This window comes from Schistocerca serialis, chromosome 2, assembly GCF_023864345.2.
Source record: "Schistocerca serialis cubense isolate TAMUIC-IGC-003099 chromosome 2, iqSchSeri2.2, whole genome shotgun sequence".
In the NCBI taxonomy this organism is placed as follows: domain Eukaryota; kingdom Metazoa; phylum Arthropoda; class Insecta; order Orthoptera; family Acrididae; genus Schistocerca; species Schistocerca serialis.
The window spans coordinates 1,130,752,109-1,130,770,275 of record NC_064639.1 but is presented as its reverse complement, the minus strand read 5'-3'; the positions used below and the strand labels follow the sequence as shown (position 1 = coordinate 1,130,770,275).

The 18,167-nt window shown below is 43.7% G+C and overlaps 1 protein-coding gene across 1 annotated transcript in view; it reads left to right on the top strand.

Moving 5' to 3' along the window:
• LOC126458593 (G protein-activated inward rectifier potassium channel 3-like) overlaps window positions 1-18,167 on the top strand; it is a 109,078-nt gene that overhangs the window by 53,865 nt on the left and 37,046 nt on the right. The window contains exons 3-4 of the mRNA XM_050095737.1: window positions 2,294-2,723; window positions 12,659-13,271. Coding sequence (XP_049951694.1) covers window positions 2,294-2,723; window positions 12,659-13,271 — 1,043 coding nt within the window. The remainder of the gene's footprint in view (window positions 1-2,293; window positions 2,724-12,658; window positions 13,272-18,167) is intronic.

The following is an 18,167-nucleotide window of genomic DNA, read 5'->3' as shown; positions in this document are numbered from 1 at the left end:
GAAGGTACGACACGCGCCGCGAATGAAGATGAAAGTAACTGAAAATTGCTCGAAAGTGCCAGATTTCTTTGTACCAAGAAGGCGCCGGCCGAAGTGGCCGTGCGGTTAAAGGCGCTGCAGTCTGGAACCGCAAGACCGCTACGGTCGCAGGTTCAAATCCTGCCTCGGGCATGGATGTTTGTGATGTCCTTAGGTTAGTTAGGTTTAAGTAGTTCTACGTTCTAGGCGACTGATGACCTCAGAAGTTAAGTCGCATAGCGCTCAGAGCCATTTGAACCATTTTTTGAACCAAGAGGGCAACGGTGTCCGACAAATATCAAATAAATTGAAGATTTCCATCAGCGTAGTAGTGAAGACCGTACAACGGCATCCAGATGCAGGGTCCTATGATGTTCGTACTCGCTCGGGAGCACCCAGGATAACATCAGAACTCGAGAAAAAGAATTTGGCGTGATCATTAAAAGTAATAGATTCAAAAACTGTCCGTGAATTGACTGCTGAGCTAAACACAAATAGGGATATACCAGTTACTGAGGCCGGCCGAGGTGACTGTGCGGTTCTAGGCACTTCAGTCCGGAACCGCGTGACTGCTACGGTCGCAGGTTCGAATCCTGCCTCGGCCATGGATGTGTGTGATGTCCTTAGGTTAGTTAGGTTTAAGTAGTTCTAAGTTCTAGGGGACTGATGATCTCAGATGTTGAGTCCCATAGTGCTCAGAGCCATTTGAACCGGTTACTGAGTCAACAGTGAGACGGCGCTTGGCAGAAAATAACATCCAGAGCTATGTAGCACCGAGGAAACTATTTCTGCGCCTTGTTAACAAGAGTAAAAGGCTTCAATGGACTACGACACACCAACATTAGACAGCAGGGTATTGGGAAGAGCCGTATTCACTGATGAATTCAAGTTCGAAATATTTCCAAGTAGTCCGTTGATGATTCAAAAATCAGCGCATCTTTAATTAAGACAGGTTCCGGACTGGGAAGGAGCGCCTGGTCCCCGGCACGAATCGACCGGGCGGATTTGTGTCGAGGTCCGGTAAACCGGCCAGTCTGTGGGTGGTTTTTAGGCGGTTTTCCATCCGCCTCGGCGAATGCGAGCTGGTTCCCCTTATTCCGCCTCAGTTACACTATGTCGGTGATTGCTGCCCAAACAAGTTCTCCACGTACGCTTACACCACCATTACTCTACGACGCAAACATAGGGGTTACACTCGTCTGGTGTGAGACGTTCCCTGTGGGGTCCACCGGGGGCCGAACCGCACAATAACCCTGGGTTTGGTGTCGGACGGCGAAGGGGTGAAGTGGACTGCAGTAGTCGTCGTGGAGTTGTGAACCACTGCGGCTGCGGCGGGGACGGAGCCTCTCCGTCGTTTCTAGGTCCCCGGATAACATACAATACAATACAACTAAGACAGGAAACAGAGGTAAGTTTGAAAAGGGGCTACAAGACACAAAATAAATAATTCTATTAGTCTTCAGAGTAAGCACAGCTCGACACAACCTGATTCATTAAACTGCTGGAAGTTGTAACAAGTCCGATCTATGTATCCCGCTCGGTCGGGATCTGAATAGCAGCCCAAATAATAATTAATTAATGTGACCGTGTACCTAATGGGGCTGGCAATCGGATTTGACTGCTACGGAGTTGTTACATTCCATTTTGTCCTTCTCAAATGCTGTAATAATGAAATGTCTGGTGACAAGAAGAACGTCAACACAGCTTCATTAATCAAGAACCTATATTCGTCTCTAAAACACAAGAAAAAGGAGACAGCCACTGCCTTCGTCATACATATTTAATAACGGCTAATCTCAGCACAGGCTTCCTCGCTATTCATTATTGTCACACGCAAATTCAATCACTGCAATCCAACACTGCAATCCAAATGATGCCGGCGCGGTAGACGCGAAACCACAAATATCGGCACAGAAATATCACTGATCTCTCTCGTAATTATGCTTTTTCACTTTCCCCGTATTATCCTAACACAAAGGGGTTAAACCGCGGCGATGGCCACTCCCTTTGTCGGTAAAGCCTTGGATTACAGCAACAGGCCTCCACACGGCTCGGCCCGCGACCTGGGAACTGACTCAACTCTACACTCGCTCTCGCAACACGACACTATCGATTGTTTGCCCTATCGACCTGTGCCGAGTGCAAACTTATAGTAAGGGCCTACGGACCCCTTACAAAGTACGCAAGAAATGTCGGATCTTGCTTACTCTGGCCTTTACATAAACGTTCGTCCAACTCGTCCCGCAGTGTGTGACCCTCCGGCTTGTGCCCGCAGGAGCCGCTACCGCAAGGTGCGTCGGCGAGTCGTGCTGAAGAGCGGCGAGTGCAATGTGGTGCAGACGCACGTGGCGCAGCGCCGGCTGCGCTACATGCAGGACATCTTCACGACGCTGGTGGACACGCAGTGGCGCTGGACGCTGCTCGTCTTCGCGCTCGGCTTCATCCTCAGCTGGCTGGCGTTCGCCGTCATCTGGTGGCTGATCGCCTTCACGCACGGCGACCTCGAGCCCGACCACCAGGAGGAGGACTCGGGGTGGCGGCCGTGCGTCGTCAACCTCAACAGCTTCGCCTCCTGCTTCCTGTTCAGCATCGAGACGCAGCACACCATCGGCTACGGGTCGCGCAGCACCACCGAGGAGTGCCCCGAGGCCATCTTCGTCATGTGCCTGCAAAGCATCTGCGGCGTCATGATACAGGCCTTCATGGTGAGCTGCGCACTACTACTAAACTCCAAAAGCAGTCGCATTCAATGTACTCGCTACATTAGTTCTCTCTAAAAATCCGAGCGCTTTCGACAATATCGGCCACTGCCTCGATCAGGTTCAAAATGGTTCAAATGGCTCTGAGCACTATGGGACTTAACATCTGAGGTCATCAGTCCCCTAGAACTTAGAACTACTTAAACCTAACTAACCTAAGGACATCACACACATCCATGCCCGAGGCAGGATTCGAACCGGCGACCGTAACGTTCGCGCGGTTCCAGACAGAAGCGCCTAGTACCGCTCGGCCACACCGGCCGGCCCTCGATCAGGAAAGTAACTGGCTGTCAAAGAAGTAACGGAGTCACACAGAAGTGACTACAGAGCTAAAATGTCTATAGAGTGAGTACGGTGTCGCAGGTCGCCAACATCAAGCCGAAATTTTGATGTGAGTTACGGACAGTGCAATTTGCTTATAGTTTGGGCTAAGGCTGAAACTTTAACATTGCACTTATGTACAGTCTTAATTATTAGTAGCAGCAGTGGTGAATAACTGTTATTCCCGTTGATTCAAAACGAAATTCAGGGTGGCGCGGCCGGCCGGGTTGGCCGTGCGGCTCTAGGCGCTACAGTCTGCAACCGAGCGACCGCGACCGCTACGGTCCCGAGGCAGGGATGTGTGTGATGTCCTTAGGTTAGTTAGGTTTAATTAGTTCTAAGTTCTATGCGACTGATGACCTCAGATGTTAAGTCGTATAGTGCTCAGAGCCACTGGAACCATTTTGAACAGGACGGCGCACGAAATGTGTTACCATTTTGTTTTTGAATATAAACTTTATTGTCAGCACAATCTGAAAGGAACATATACTACAATGAAGAGCCGTCCATGGAGATTTGTTCTAACTCAGCACATGCTCAATATGTCCACCATTTCGTTTCCTAACTTCCTTCAAACGAACACTGAAGTTAGTGATTACCCTACGGCACATGTCTTCCGTAATTTCACTGCAAGCTTGAAGAATAAGTCTTCTGAGCTCCATTAAATCACGTGGACGTTTCGGGAAAAATTTTTTTCCTTTAGGTACCCCCAAAGAAAAACGTCACATGGATTGAGGTCTGGACTATTGGGGGGCCAATTTTGTCCGTTACTGAAGCGACCTGGAAACCTGAGAGAAATGATCCGCATGTCGAAATGCTCGTGTAAAAACTCCAACACAGTGTTTGTAGTATGTGGCCTTGCTCTATCTTGCATGAACCACTGCGTGTTGAAGGGCAAGGCAGTAGCAAGAAGTTGTGGAATGAACCTATTGCGAAGCATGCTCAAATAAGACTCGCTGTTCACAGTTTCTTCAAAGAAAAAGGGTCCAATAAGTCGGTGACTGGAAATTGCTGCCCACGCTGTAATCCTCGGAGCATAATGTTGTCGTTCATGAAGCACTTGTGGGTTTTCAGTGGCCCAAAAGCGTACATTTTGTTTATTAATCACACCGTCTAAATGAAAATGCGCCTCGTCTGAAAACCAAACGTTGTTGAGAGTTTCTTCCCTATCCTCCTCCCACTGAGCAAACAGTAGTCTCTGCTGCTTGCGTTCTTCAGTGAGCTTCTGTGCACAGGTCATCTTGTATGGATACATATGGAGGTCGTTTTTAAGAATGCGTTGAACGGAGCGTCTGGCAACTCGTACCGCTTCAATATTCTCCGGCGAACGAACAGGTTTAGGCCGAGGTCGCTTCGCTTCCAATACTGTCCCTTCCCTTACAAATTTATCGTACAACCTGTGGATGGTCTTCTTGCAAGGGACCCATCGTGTGTTAAACTGTTGTCGAAAACGCCTCTGAGCCACAACAAGGCTTTTCGTTTCATGAAAAAGTAACACAATCGCCGATCGTTGGTGTGTCGTCAGTGTTCCATTGTCAACCATTGCTGCTTACTAGTCTCCTAGCGGCAGTATCGTGAATTACACGTCATTTGTTTTTCCAAGCTCTGCTGGTACTGCTGTATAGATCCCAGCGGGATATCTAATGTGCGTCGTAAATTGTGAAAGAAACAATTGGTCAAACATTTCGTGCGCCACCCTGTACGTCAATTGTGAAAGAAACAATTGGTAACACATTTCGTGCGCCACCCTGTACGTCAATGAAAAAAGTTACTTTTCGTGGGTAAGTAACACAAAAATTTGGTTTCAGTTGCAGCGCAAACAGCCGCTTTGCGGTGTTAAGTATATCGAGACATAATGTAATTATATATTAAGATGGTATCTGTTTTTTCGGACATGTCCGAAAGAACAGATACCATCTTAATATGTATATATATAGTTAAGGCTCACCGGCCACTTGACCATCTTATTCTTCTGTGCGAATGCACAAACAGTGCCCGAACTCTTACGGGAATCGGCAACGCGCCGCGAGTAATGAGTATAATGGACGGGGGCACTACGAATGTAGTGCGGGACAATACGTTGAGAATGTGGGTTTCGCGGGAGGCGTGCCAGAGATAAATCATTGCACTCGCGTTATCCTCTGTGTCCTCGGTGGCTCAGATGGATTTCGGTCGAAGGGCTAGCTGCCCTCTGTAATAAAAAAACCGAGTTAGTGGAACAACAACGAACTGAAATGGGTGTCTTTCGACGTCCGCCCAGAGCAGATACAACGAACGAATACGAAGAAAATGAAAAAAAAAGAAAAGATGGATAGAGCGTCTGCCTTGTAAGCAGTAGATCCCGGTTCGAGTCCCGGTCGGGGCACACATTTTCATCTGTCCCCGTTGACGTATGTCAAGGGTGTTCATTTCATTGTAACATAATGTAAAGATGAATTAATATCGTCGGCTACTTTACTTTTGCTTTACAGCCATATGCACTCTGAGACAAGAAAGGACACACAGCGAAGGAATTATCCGAATGTGATGGAAATCGGTAGATGTGATGTGCATGTACAGACAAACAAATGATTACAATTTCAGAAAAATTAAATGATTGTTCAAGAGAAGTTTCACAAATTGAGCAAGTCAGTAACGCGTTGATCCACCTGTGGCCCTTACGCAAGCAGTTATTCGTATTCGCATCGATTGACAGAGTAGTTGGAGGTCCTCCTGAAAGATATCGTGCCAATTCTGTCTGATTGGCGCGTTAGGTTTTCAAAAGCCCGAGCTGGTTGGAGGGCCCTGCCCACAATCCTCCAAACGTTCTCAATTGGACGGAGATTCAACGACCTTTCTGGCCAGGGCAGGGTTCGGCAAACAGTAGAAACTCTCACCGTGTGCGGACGGTCATTATCTTGCTGAAATGTAAGCTCAGGATGGCTTGCCACGAGGGAGAATAACACAGGGCGTAGAATATTGTCCTGAATAAAACCAGCCTGCTTTCAGAAAAAAAGAGTGTCGCTTTACGTATTGAACGCCCTTCGTACTACTCTTAAACAATATGGACACCGAATACAGCTGCACTGCGCCTTGTTTAGGTGAAGGTGCACAGCAGAGCCCTGGGTTGCGACTAATAAGAACTCTGTTAATGGGGTCAATATCAGTGGAACAGCTAGCTGAAGCCCCTTGCGTAAATGTACATACATGACCTCAAATATGTGCTTTTGTTTATTTGCTACATCTGCATGCGTGTATTCCTTACGACGGTAATCCCTTGTTTACTTTTCTCTGAACAGCTGTGTAACTATGTGAGCACTAGCGCGAGTTTTGTTGGCTGTGACTCAGCCAGTGCACAAGTCTTCTGTAGCGTTGACTCGTAGGAAAAAAAGCTTTAGTGTAAATGGTGGTATGAATCGGTTTCTTAGTGTTAAGGAAAGCCTGCATCTTTCTTGATTTCTTTCAGACTGTATTAATACACACTAGCGTCATTAATTGGAAATATTGACCGAGGCAAGTGGCGCAGTGGTTAGCACACCGGACTCGCATTCAGGAGAACGACGGTTCAAATCCATCCAGATCTAGGTTTTCCGTGGTTTCCCTAAATCGCTCCAGGCAAATGCCGCGATTGTTCCTTTGTAACGGACACGTCCGATTTTCTTCCCCACCCTTCTGTACGCGAGCTTGTGCTCCTTCTCTAAATGACCTCTGCCGATGGGACGATAATTGTAATTCTTCCTTCCTTCCTGGAAATATTGATTACAAAATACACTGAAACGCTAAAATGGATGTAAAATAGCGTGTTTGTAAATTACGCACAGAAAGGTATAGAACTAGGAAATCCCACAGCGGTTTTTACCACGAGACTAGTAAATGTGACGCAGTACAAGAACGCTGGACGCAGTGGCGGATACACACTGGGGGGGCGCGCGGGAACCCCCCCCCCCCCCCAACAACCCCTTACGGAGCCGCCCGCATTGTCACCCGCGCCGCCCACGCCAGTCAGCCCGCATGCTATTCGTTCGTTTTTTTCGTCAGTCGACTCGATTGAATCGAGTTATCGAGTAGTTGTACTTTCCTATGTAGCACGCGGTCCGCTTCATCGTATTTTATACGTTTCTGCCTGGCACATAGATAGCTAACACATACCTACGAGAAAAGTCGCGGCCGTTCTAGTGATCTCGATACGTTATTCCGTCTTGCATTTGTTCCAGAAAAGTCGTGAATATTCTACTGTTTCCTTGTACAGAGAAACTTCGATACGTAGCGTTTTAAACACGGATTAATCGCCGAATAGGTTCAAATGGTTCTGAGCACTATGGGACTTAACATCTGAGATCATCAGTCCCCTATAACTTAGAACCACTTAAACCTAACTAACCTAAGAACATCACACACATCCATGCCCTAGGCAGGATTCGAACCTGCGACCGTAGCGGTCGCGCGGTTCCAGACTGAAGCGCCTAGAACCGCTCGGCCACACTGGCCAGCTAATCTCCGAATAGGAAGCTAGTTTACATTCAGAAGCAGAAATATTAAGACTGAAGAATGAACGAGTAAAAAGTTCTAGTTGTAGCAAGTGCAAGTGTGAAGAGTAGTCGAGAGTGACAGTGATAAGTTGATTGTGAAGTACTAATAATAGTAATTCATAGTAATTTCTCAATGAAAATATTGTTTCGGGGCTCGTAACAATATTTTTACTAATAATGTAATAATAGTTTCCCATAGCTAACTCGTAATACGAGTCAGGCATGCGAAACTATTGATGCGCATATCTCCGGTAATAGTGACTTTCGAGGAGATTCCTAAAAACGCATTGTTACTATATAGGCCCTCTATGAATGCACTAGAAAGGTACCGAATCGACAATAAAAGTTCCACACACATAAATTGCCGGATGACGCCATTGTTGGAAACTTGCCCTTATATTATACGTCGTAAGGCACATATTGGCTTGTCGCTTTCACAGTAGGTATTTGTTCACACTCCATTAAAGTCTAGAAACGATCATTCTGGCAGCGAATGTTGTCGAAACAACAGAGTCACATATATAAGGGAAGCAGAGTCGCTGCCAGGTAGTCAGTTTGAAAGCTACAATCGTCGCTATAACTTGTAACTCGTAAAAAGTGAAGAACTGCGATTATTGGCTATTACTACGGACTCTAGTCAGTGTTGTGCTTAGTGATTTTAAAAATACGCGGAGTTTGATCGTGTGTGTTTTAGAGCTAAGTGTACTAGTGTTGCATTTTTCAGTGCGAATAAAGTGTTTATTCGAGAATAATTGGCATATAATTTACCTACGTCGTAACAGTATAATAAAATGGATCGTTATGTAATAAGAAAAAGAAAAGTAGAAACATCTCAAGATTCCGGTCACCATTCAGCCGCAAAAACACCACCAGATGTACAGGCAGAGTCCAAAACTCGTCGAAACTTACACAACAAAGTTCATCGAGTGATTCCTTTAATCCCACGGTTATTGGCAATTATTGGGATATATTAGGGTCAATAAATATTAGTGATGATATAAAACACGAGCTTCTCACAGCTCCAAGGAAACCTGAAAAAGGTTATATCTTTCCTACGTCCGAGCACAAGAAGAGGGGACGGGTTGAATGCAGACAAGTGCATGATAATCACTTTGAACAGTATCCGTCGCTGGTGTTCTCACAAGTTAAAAAAGGACTTCTTTGCATTAACTGTTCAATTTTTGTGAATATTAGAAAGGTTGGAGGAAAGAAATCCATTATCACCAAGTAACCTGTGACTGAAATACTAACATATTACCAAAATTTACTGGTAAATTTGGTGACCTTGAGACCCAATCTCTGCTCAAGTACCACGTTGAAGCGTCAACAAATGCAAAATTATTTTTGGCGACACGAGACAACCGCGAACCTGAGCTCACAATTCAATTGTCAAGACAGAGAATGGAAAGCATTAGGGAAAACAGAGACCGTCTTGTACCTATAATAAAAACAATCATATTTCATGGAAAGCAAAATATTTCTCTGCGGGGTAATAGAGATGATGGGAGTCTACTAGGAAACGAAAATGATCGTGAAAGTATAATGAGTAACGAGGGAAATTTTAGAGCTCTCCTAAGATTTAGAATTGACGCTGGAGACCTGGAACTAAAACATCACCTTGAGACCGCCAAAGCGAACGCCACTTACAAAAGTAAAACAACGCGTAACGAACTTATTTCACGCTGTGAAACAGTGATGTTATCGAGACAATTTAACTCCAAGAGAGTCAAGATGAAGAGCGTAGCGTTACTGGTGAAGTATTAGGCACTACGATTCTAAGGAGAATGGAAAGCCTTTCTCTGTAACTGGAGAACTGTGTGGGTATAGGCTGTGATGTTTGCTCAGTTAGTACGTCAGAATTGAAATGGGCTGTTTGCAAAAGTCTTAAAGAAGTACGGTGTTGGAGGGATAGAACAACGGCTGCCAAAGCCAATATTCTCCTTCGAGCTCTCTCTAAATGCGAGTTTATTATCACTGTGTTTACACTTAGTGATATTATGAGCATACCATATCCAGTCAGCAAAATCGTACAAGACTCTAGCTTGGACGTCGCGATGGCAGAAGCAAAATTATATGCGACGCTCAAGGTGCATGACAGCATGAGAGCTAATGCTCATAGCCACTTTGCTCGTTTTGTTGAAGAGGAGGGGGCAGTTATGGAAGAGTTAGACGTAGAGGTGAGTGGTCCTCGTCTTACAGACAGACAAAGACACAGGGAAAACTGCGATCATAATGATGGTGCTATCACATACTGGAAAAGAACTGTTTTTATTCCAGCACTGGACCATGTTATGACTGACATGAGAGAACGTTATGCTGAACAAAATATTTATCATTTAAAATTCAACATACTTTTGCCCTCATAACTACTGAAACAAGACGGTAATGATCTGGCACATAAATTGAATCTGCGCTTAACTGAACTACCGTTCTTTGAAGAAGAATCACTCTTTGTGATCAGAAAGAGACTAATGGGAGAGATTCTTCAATACAACTAAACGAGTATAGACGCCCTTAATGGTCGTCATTCTGTTATGCAAGCGTTCTGTTTGCCCTAGCTCTGACTATCCTACTTTTCACAAGCTGTACAAAATATTTGCTTGTCTACCTGCACCTATTGCTACAGTAGAAAGAAGTTCTTCAACATAGCGCCGTACAAAGACATGGCTGAGGTAGACAATGGAGGAGGATCGACTTAATGGCTTAGCTCTGTTGAACACACACCCTCACATTGATTGTCCTATTGACGATATAATTAACCAATTATCCAGGAAGAATAGGCACACAGAATTCATCGTTTAAGGAAGAGAACCACAATTGTAACTTTTTTATATCATAAGATGGCACTGTCTTGTATATGTGTATAATCAGTTTAAATAAAACTTTCTTAAACTTTGCATGTGGCTTGATTATTTTTTTATTACAGTAAAAGTAAAGATAGCTGAAGATATCCTTAGCACCCCCTCCTTGAGGTTTCTGTGTGTGCGCTGCTGGTTGAACATATAGTAGCATTCGAGCGATACGAAATCTGGATTTTCAAATTCGACATTTTACCTCTGTTAGAACTTCTCAACGTAAATCAAACGTACGATAGTCGTATCATATTTGAAATACTGTTGAAAGCAAGTATCAGTGATAGCGCCACTGATATTTAAGTACTTGCTGACAAACAGCATTGCCCGGGTATTCATTTTGCCAATTTTCTATAGAAACGAACACAAAAAATGAACTGTGTTTGTAAAAAATTTCATTTACACGTATTCCTTGAGAACACCTTTGAAATTATAAAACAGTCGCACAAAGAAATATGCATAATGTACAAATGTATAAGATTAAGAACAGCGTGCTTGATAGTTTCTGTACGCTGGACGCAGTTGATTCGCGGCACCAGAGATGCTACAGCGAGTTCTGTAAACAGCTCTGTGGCAAACGTTGCCACATAGCTCTATAGATCGCTATTGTTTCCGCCTACAGCCGTTTGCGCTTCGCGTTTGAAAGCTGTTTTGGGAAATTGGAAGTCTGCATGGACATATTTGCATGCTCTAATGACTCGGAGACTTTCAACAACAGAACTTCATCCAGTTCGGTTTTTGATTTGTGCCACAGTCCAGCCCTTCAAATTGAAAATGTATAATAACAGCACGAAACTCGGTTTTCTCTATTTTCAATCACAGTCGACACACTGACCAGTTCAGACGGCCGTCTACAATGAAGTGTACTCTCTACATTGTTGAAATTCTTTATACGATCCTTGCAGCAGTCAAGCTTACCAATCATGAAAGCACATAAAAAAATTTCCATTCTTTCATGGCAATTTACCGGACTTATCAAAACACTTTCGTACAATGACGATAAAAAAAGGCAACACCAAGAAGGAGTTGTGCAACTTAAACTGGAGTCTTGGGTATGTTCCTACATCTGAAAAATGATGTCTATTCAAATTTCACGTCAGTCGCATAAGAGTGGCGGTAGTAGCAGGGATCGAATGAAGGGTAGAGCCACGGGTAGTAACACATCTGAAATGTAACGTCCACTGTTCAAAGTGCCGTCAATGCGAACAAGAGGTGACCGAGACCTGTAACCGATAGCATCCCATACCATCACGCCGGGTGGTACGCCAGTATGGCGATGACGAATACACGCCTCCAATGTACGTTCACCGCGATGTCGCCAAACACGGATGCGACCATCATGATGCTGTAAACAGAACCTGGATTCATCCGAAAAAATGACGTTTTGCCATTCGTGCACCCAGGTTCGTCGTTCAGTACACCAACGCAGGCGCTCCTGTCTGTGATGCAGCGTCAGGAGTAACCGCAGCCACGGTCTCCGAGCTGATAGTCCATGCTGCTGCAAACGTCATCGAACTGTTCGTGCAGATGGTTGTTGTCTTGCAAACGTCCCCATCTGTTGACTCAGGGATGGAGACATGGCTGACCGCGATCCGTTACAGTCATGCGGATAAGATGCTTGTCATCTCGACTGCTAGTGATACGAGGACGTTGGGATCCAGCACGGCGTTCCGTATTACCCTCCTGAACCCACCGATTCCATATTCGGCTAACAGTCATTGGATCTCCACCAACGCGAGCAGCAATGTCGCGATACGATAAACCGCAATCGCGATAGGCTACAATCGAACCTTTATCAAAGTCGTAAACGTGAGAGTACGCATTTGTCCTCCTTACACGAGGCATCACAACAACGTTTCACCAGGCAACGCCCGTCAACTGCTGTTTGTGTATGAGAAATCGGTTGGAAACTTTCCTCATGTCACCACGTTGTAGGTGTCGCCACCGGCGCCAACCTTGTGTAAATGCTCTGAAAAGCTTATCATTTGCATATCACAGCATCTTCTTCCTGTTGGTTAAATTTCGCGTCTGTAGCACGTCATCTTCGTGGTGCAGCAATTTTAATGGCGAGTAGTGTATGTTACCTAGACAAATGTATTCCCTTAATTTCATTACTCTATATTAATTATTTACTGCTGCCTCGATTTTTTCGTCAATGTACGATATATCATCGTCACTGCGAGCGGCGTTCTGTTCGCAGGTGGGTATCGTGTTCGCCAAGATGTCTCGGCCGAAGCAGCGGACGCAGACGCTGCTGTTCAGCCGGAACGCCGTCATCTGCCTGCGGGACGGGCTGCTGGCGCTCATGTTCCGCGTGGGCGACATGCGCAAGTCGCACATCATCGGCGCGACGGTGCGCGCGCAGCTGATCCGCACGCGGCGCACCAAGGAGGGCGAGGAGCTGGCGCAGTCGCAGTGGGAGCTCGACGTGGGCACCGACGACGGCGACAACAACCTCTTCTTCATCTGGCCCATGACGGTCATCCACCGCATCACCGAGACCAGCCCGCTGTACAGCCTCTCGGCCGCAGACCTGCTCGACACCAGATCGGAGAGCCGGTTCGAGATAGTCGTCATCCTCGAGGGCACCATCGAGTCCACGGGCCAGACGACCCAGGCGCGCTCTTCCTACCTGCCCACGGAGATCCTCTGGGGCCACCGCTTCGAGCCCATGGTCGCGTACAACAAGGAGCGCCAGGCGTACGAGGTCAACTACAGCCTCTTCAACAACACCCACACTGTAGACACGCCGCTGTGCAGTGCCAAAGACCTCGCCGATTTCTATCGCCTGCAGGAATTCGCTCGATCTCCCGGTACGTATGTCGTCGGGGACGGCGCTCTGGAAGGGGTGCCAGCAATAGCGGATGAAACACGTTGAAACGCTGCTTCTTGCAGCTTTCATTATTAATGGATCTTTAGTGGAATTTAGAACACATCGATAAATTGTACCCTCTTAAAATCATTACTGGTCTCATTTCGCAATGTTATTAATGTCCTCGCGACACAAAAAAGAACTCTTTTTCTCAGGTTCGCGTGATGCCTAGTTTTTCTTCGCTTGTTGTGTGGTGGTAGTGGCTGCTCATGTGGGAACTTATAGAAAGCCATCTAAAAATCACATCCATGTGTACCTTACCATGTTGTGTGTCTGTGTGCGATTAGAATATTCTGCTCTTACATGTGTGGTTTTGTTATTTGAGACAATAAAATGAAGACACTCTTCTTACGTTGGTAGGGAACTTACAAAACATAATGGAGATCGTTGCCTAAGGTACAGGTTTTGTAAATAAATTTGTTGAGTTAGGTCGCAATAAGATTTTATTTGGTGTGCAATTGTTACGATGTGATGTATGTAACTGCTGTGTGACATTATCCCTCACCAGGTCCTTGGCACAATCTTCCTCCCTATCGCTAGCGTGTTTTCTGTGTGTTGTTTCAACTTTGGATTTGGTTTCGGTTCTGCGAGATACGGTTACGAACACAAGCACGAAGAGGATACGCGCAGCGACTCGACGAGTGGTTAGTGAGAAACACTGCTGACAAAGAAACTTGAAGATCCTAGAATTAATCTTGAGCGAACTATCTTAGATTCACTATCGGATATCTGTTCAGTGTCTGCAAATTTGAAACAAAAGATTAGAATCACGACACGCCAACATCTATAAATACAATATTTAACAACATCATACATCATGACTTCCACAATACTCTTGTGCTCTACTACCACTGTTGTTGAAACAATTAATCCAGTTTAACCATCAAGACACAGATTACCGAACTGTTTCGGAAATATAAGCAATTGAACTGCCTCAAAATTGCGAGTTCTGCAGATTTCACGCTAATGTCTGAGGTCTTCTGAGCAATAAATGTTTGCGTCGGCACATGCCACTTGGTACAACAATTTTGTTATTTCCATTTCCCAGACGTGATAGGGCCACAAAAGGAGCAATGAGGAAATAGCAACATCGTCTCACACAGTGCAAGAACTTGCACCGTGTCTGAAGAATACCTGCGTAATTAAGTCAAAGACAATCGCTACTTTATGCCGTGGTAGCTCGGGATCACCACTTCTCGTAATGTGGCTGATTACACAATGCTGGCGGCAGTCAACACTCCTTGTACAGTTTTAGAAGCATATCCTGTAACGAACGATGCTTCACTACCTGAATTAGGGAACAACGCTTACGACGTTCATACATATGTGAACGAATTTGATGTTACTTCGCTCCAGCCCAACTTTCATCTTTATTTAATTTAAATTTCGTACAAGGAGCTGCTCGTATTATCGCGTCTTAACTGCCTATTGATCATTAGTATTAGGTATATTTGGTAAGTTGCAAGTACGTAGTTGGACTTTTAAATAACGAACCATCGCTACAGTTAAATGCTTTACTGAATGATGCAATACTGTCAAACCTTTTCTTCCGTGTTCTACAAAACAACACGCTGTTGTAAGCAATATACACACATAGGTACGTTTAATACTATAAAACAAAATATTTTAGCTACGTATTATCTATCAGTTGTACTCAACAAAACTGATCACGAATGATCTCTGTGCCGTTTCGTCACGATGTAGCTTTATGTGATTTATTTGGACTAAGAATCGATTGAAGTTTATTATCATTGATTTTTTTTTTCTTTTGACTAAAACTGTCATAAGAAGGTGCATCTTAACGCGCAGTTCAAAAAACCTTTGCCCTTCGTGAATCCTACGTTACATAAGTAGATAACTCTCTAGTTAAATATAAAATTCAATAACCATCTATCACTGAAAGTTAATTAATCATGATCAGACTTACCGCTTAAGAAATTTCTTTTACTTGCGACACGTCATAACACATAATGTAACAGCTTCCCCTTAGATTGTGAAGTAATGCCGACCTTTTTAAACCAGAGAAATAATTGAATGTTAAGTCAGCGATGCAATTTTTATCGACAATGTTTACCTCTGTTTTATTTAGGTTTAAAATAAATATTTAATTTCTTATTTATTTTATTTTCTCAAATATTTTGCCATGAAATATTTCTTTCCGTAGTTATCATTTATAAGGATAATGTTTCCTTCTTTAGTTATTTTCATTTTGTATGACATTCTACCCAAATAATATTACCAAGTCAGATGTAATACTAAAACACTGCACTTCTGAATTTTGTATCTTCCGTTCCAGTCACTAGTAACAAATCAATAATATCTTTGTTTTTAAATCTATCTTGCGAATTTCTGAAAGTCTCTTTACAGTTTTTTTTTATTGGAACTCAAATAACTTTTGGGGAGAACTCGTTTATTTGTAAATAATGTTCAGGACTTCTTTATTTTTGGTTAACGTATCAAAGCTTTTTTTAAAAACTTTTCCAGTATATCAGAAAAAGAGCGATTTAAAATAGAAAATAAAAAACCTAAGTGCCACTCCACTTGAGCGAAGAAACTATACAATCCAAGCAAAATTTAAGCTTCTTCGGGTGTTGGCGAATCGCGTCCCATTATCGCTTCCTAATCTGATGGTCACTTGCCACTTATATAAAATGAAAATAATGATAATACTGTGATATGAGTGCGTAAGTGGTTCCAATGTGTTACTACTTAACCTGAAGGGAAAGATCTTTGAAGTTTACGGGCGATCAACACTGTACGACCAATAGGTAGTTTCGTTCCGATATTCCCTGCTGCCTGTTTAACCAAGTTGCAAATTGAATCACTATCGCTCAAACCAACCACCAGTCCGATACATTTTCTACAACAATGGCGCACCACACTATCGTCCACGTAATACAGCTAGCATTCAATTCTCCCAGAATGCGCCAACCACATGTACATAATTACATCAATACTCAATTACCTCTGAACTTCCTAAGCAGGAACACTAGCTAGTAAATATGGAGCAATCCAGATCAACATTTGACCTTCAGTCCAATCATGTATCCACAATTGAGTGTTTGGTCTCAGTGCAATACTCACTCAACAAATTACTTAAGCCCGCTCTTTACCATAACGTTGCCACACCTCCATAACTAGCCATTCAATGTTTCACAATGGGAACCACTAGACAGTTCTCACTGGTGGAAACTCGCAAAGCTAAACTAATCAGTCAGCTTCCTCGAGCGAATAGTTACTCGGACTTTAAGTATTCAAACTATACTACCATTGAAAGTTCCACTACTCCGCTGCGACTATCCGTTCTATAGATCATTGTAACTGCATGAATAACCATAACAACATTCAGAAACCGTTCAAATTATCATAAAAATTATAACAATTAAAAAGTCAAGAATGATGAGGTATTTCCGAAAGCCGCATAGCCGTATAAAGGTGCTTTATTTCGAAACTACCGGTTTCACGTCAGTATAGACGCATCTTCAGGTGTATCTGTCAAAAATACAAATCACTGTGTGAAAATTTCAAATGGTAGAAATACAGAGCCATAGTGATGACATTCCACAAGAAACAATGACGAGTACTCACAATCGTTATACATATTTCCATATCTATATGAACAATTACGGAATCCCAGTTCTTGGGAAATAATCCACGTTAAAAGTCAAACCATAATGGTGGGCTGTCGGAATCAAATTGAGTGCTCCCAAAGGATGCTTGTAAAATGTGCAAAGCATGACTGCTGAATGAGTCAGGCCTAGAAAAAAGCAGAAGAAAAACTAATAATGAATGGAACATTACCGTGAACAGAGATAAAATGCCTAAAAATAACTAACGTCTAGGAATGGTGGTATAAGTACACGGGAAATATTATCCCAAAAATAATAATCCAGTAAGGACCCAAAACGTAGAGAATGGAAAGAGATCTTAAAAATAGCTTAGGCCTACCGGATAATACCACGTGGGATATATTATGAGATCCGATAGACACAAACTGTATAAAAGCAATGACGTAAAACTTAGAATCCCGTGTAATGTGCTTACTTCTGCCGTATAGATAACAAGCCGATGTGGTGTAAGCAGCCCTTGGAGGTCAGCAATACACTTGAAGCCGGAAGGCCACGTCGACTAAGAGTCAACCAAAGTAAACACATGAGCGGCTGCAAGGCGGAAGTCAAGCAGGAATACAACCGAAGACTGGGAACCGCATTACGTAACTTTAAAAATCCGTAGTTTATTGTAGGTACGAATGAAAAATAAAATATAATCTACTTTACATCAGTACCTCAGTATTATAAAACTACTAAAGGAGTAGTATTTGAGTATTATACATCTGCTAAATTGTAAATTTCACAAAGTGCTTGTATTTTTTGACAGATAAACGTGAAGATGCGGCTACTTTGACGTGAAATCGGTAGTTGCGAGTAAAGCACCTGCATACAACTATGCGGCTTTTGCAAACACTTCATCATTCTTGACTTTTTAGTTGTTGTAATTTGTATGATAATTTGAACGATTACTCGGAGCTGAATGTTGTTGCTGTTATTCAGAATGTCTCTGAGCGGTGGTTGCCCTCCCCAAAAAGTTGTTTCTCTTATTGTAAAGGTCAGCAGGTCACCTACACTGAGAAGTCCCAAATGTGAACTAGATGCCCAGTACGACTTCTCCACTATTAACTAACCATAAGGCCCATTTAAACCATTTTGGAACGACTTACACAAACAAATGTACAGTTATACCATTACTTTCAACAATTAAGCCATTATTTCGAATGATCATCGACTCTTCACAACGTGGCCGGCTGCTACTATTGCAAGATCTTGCTGCTCGAGCTGCT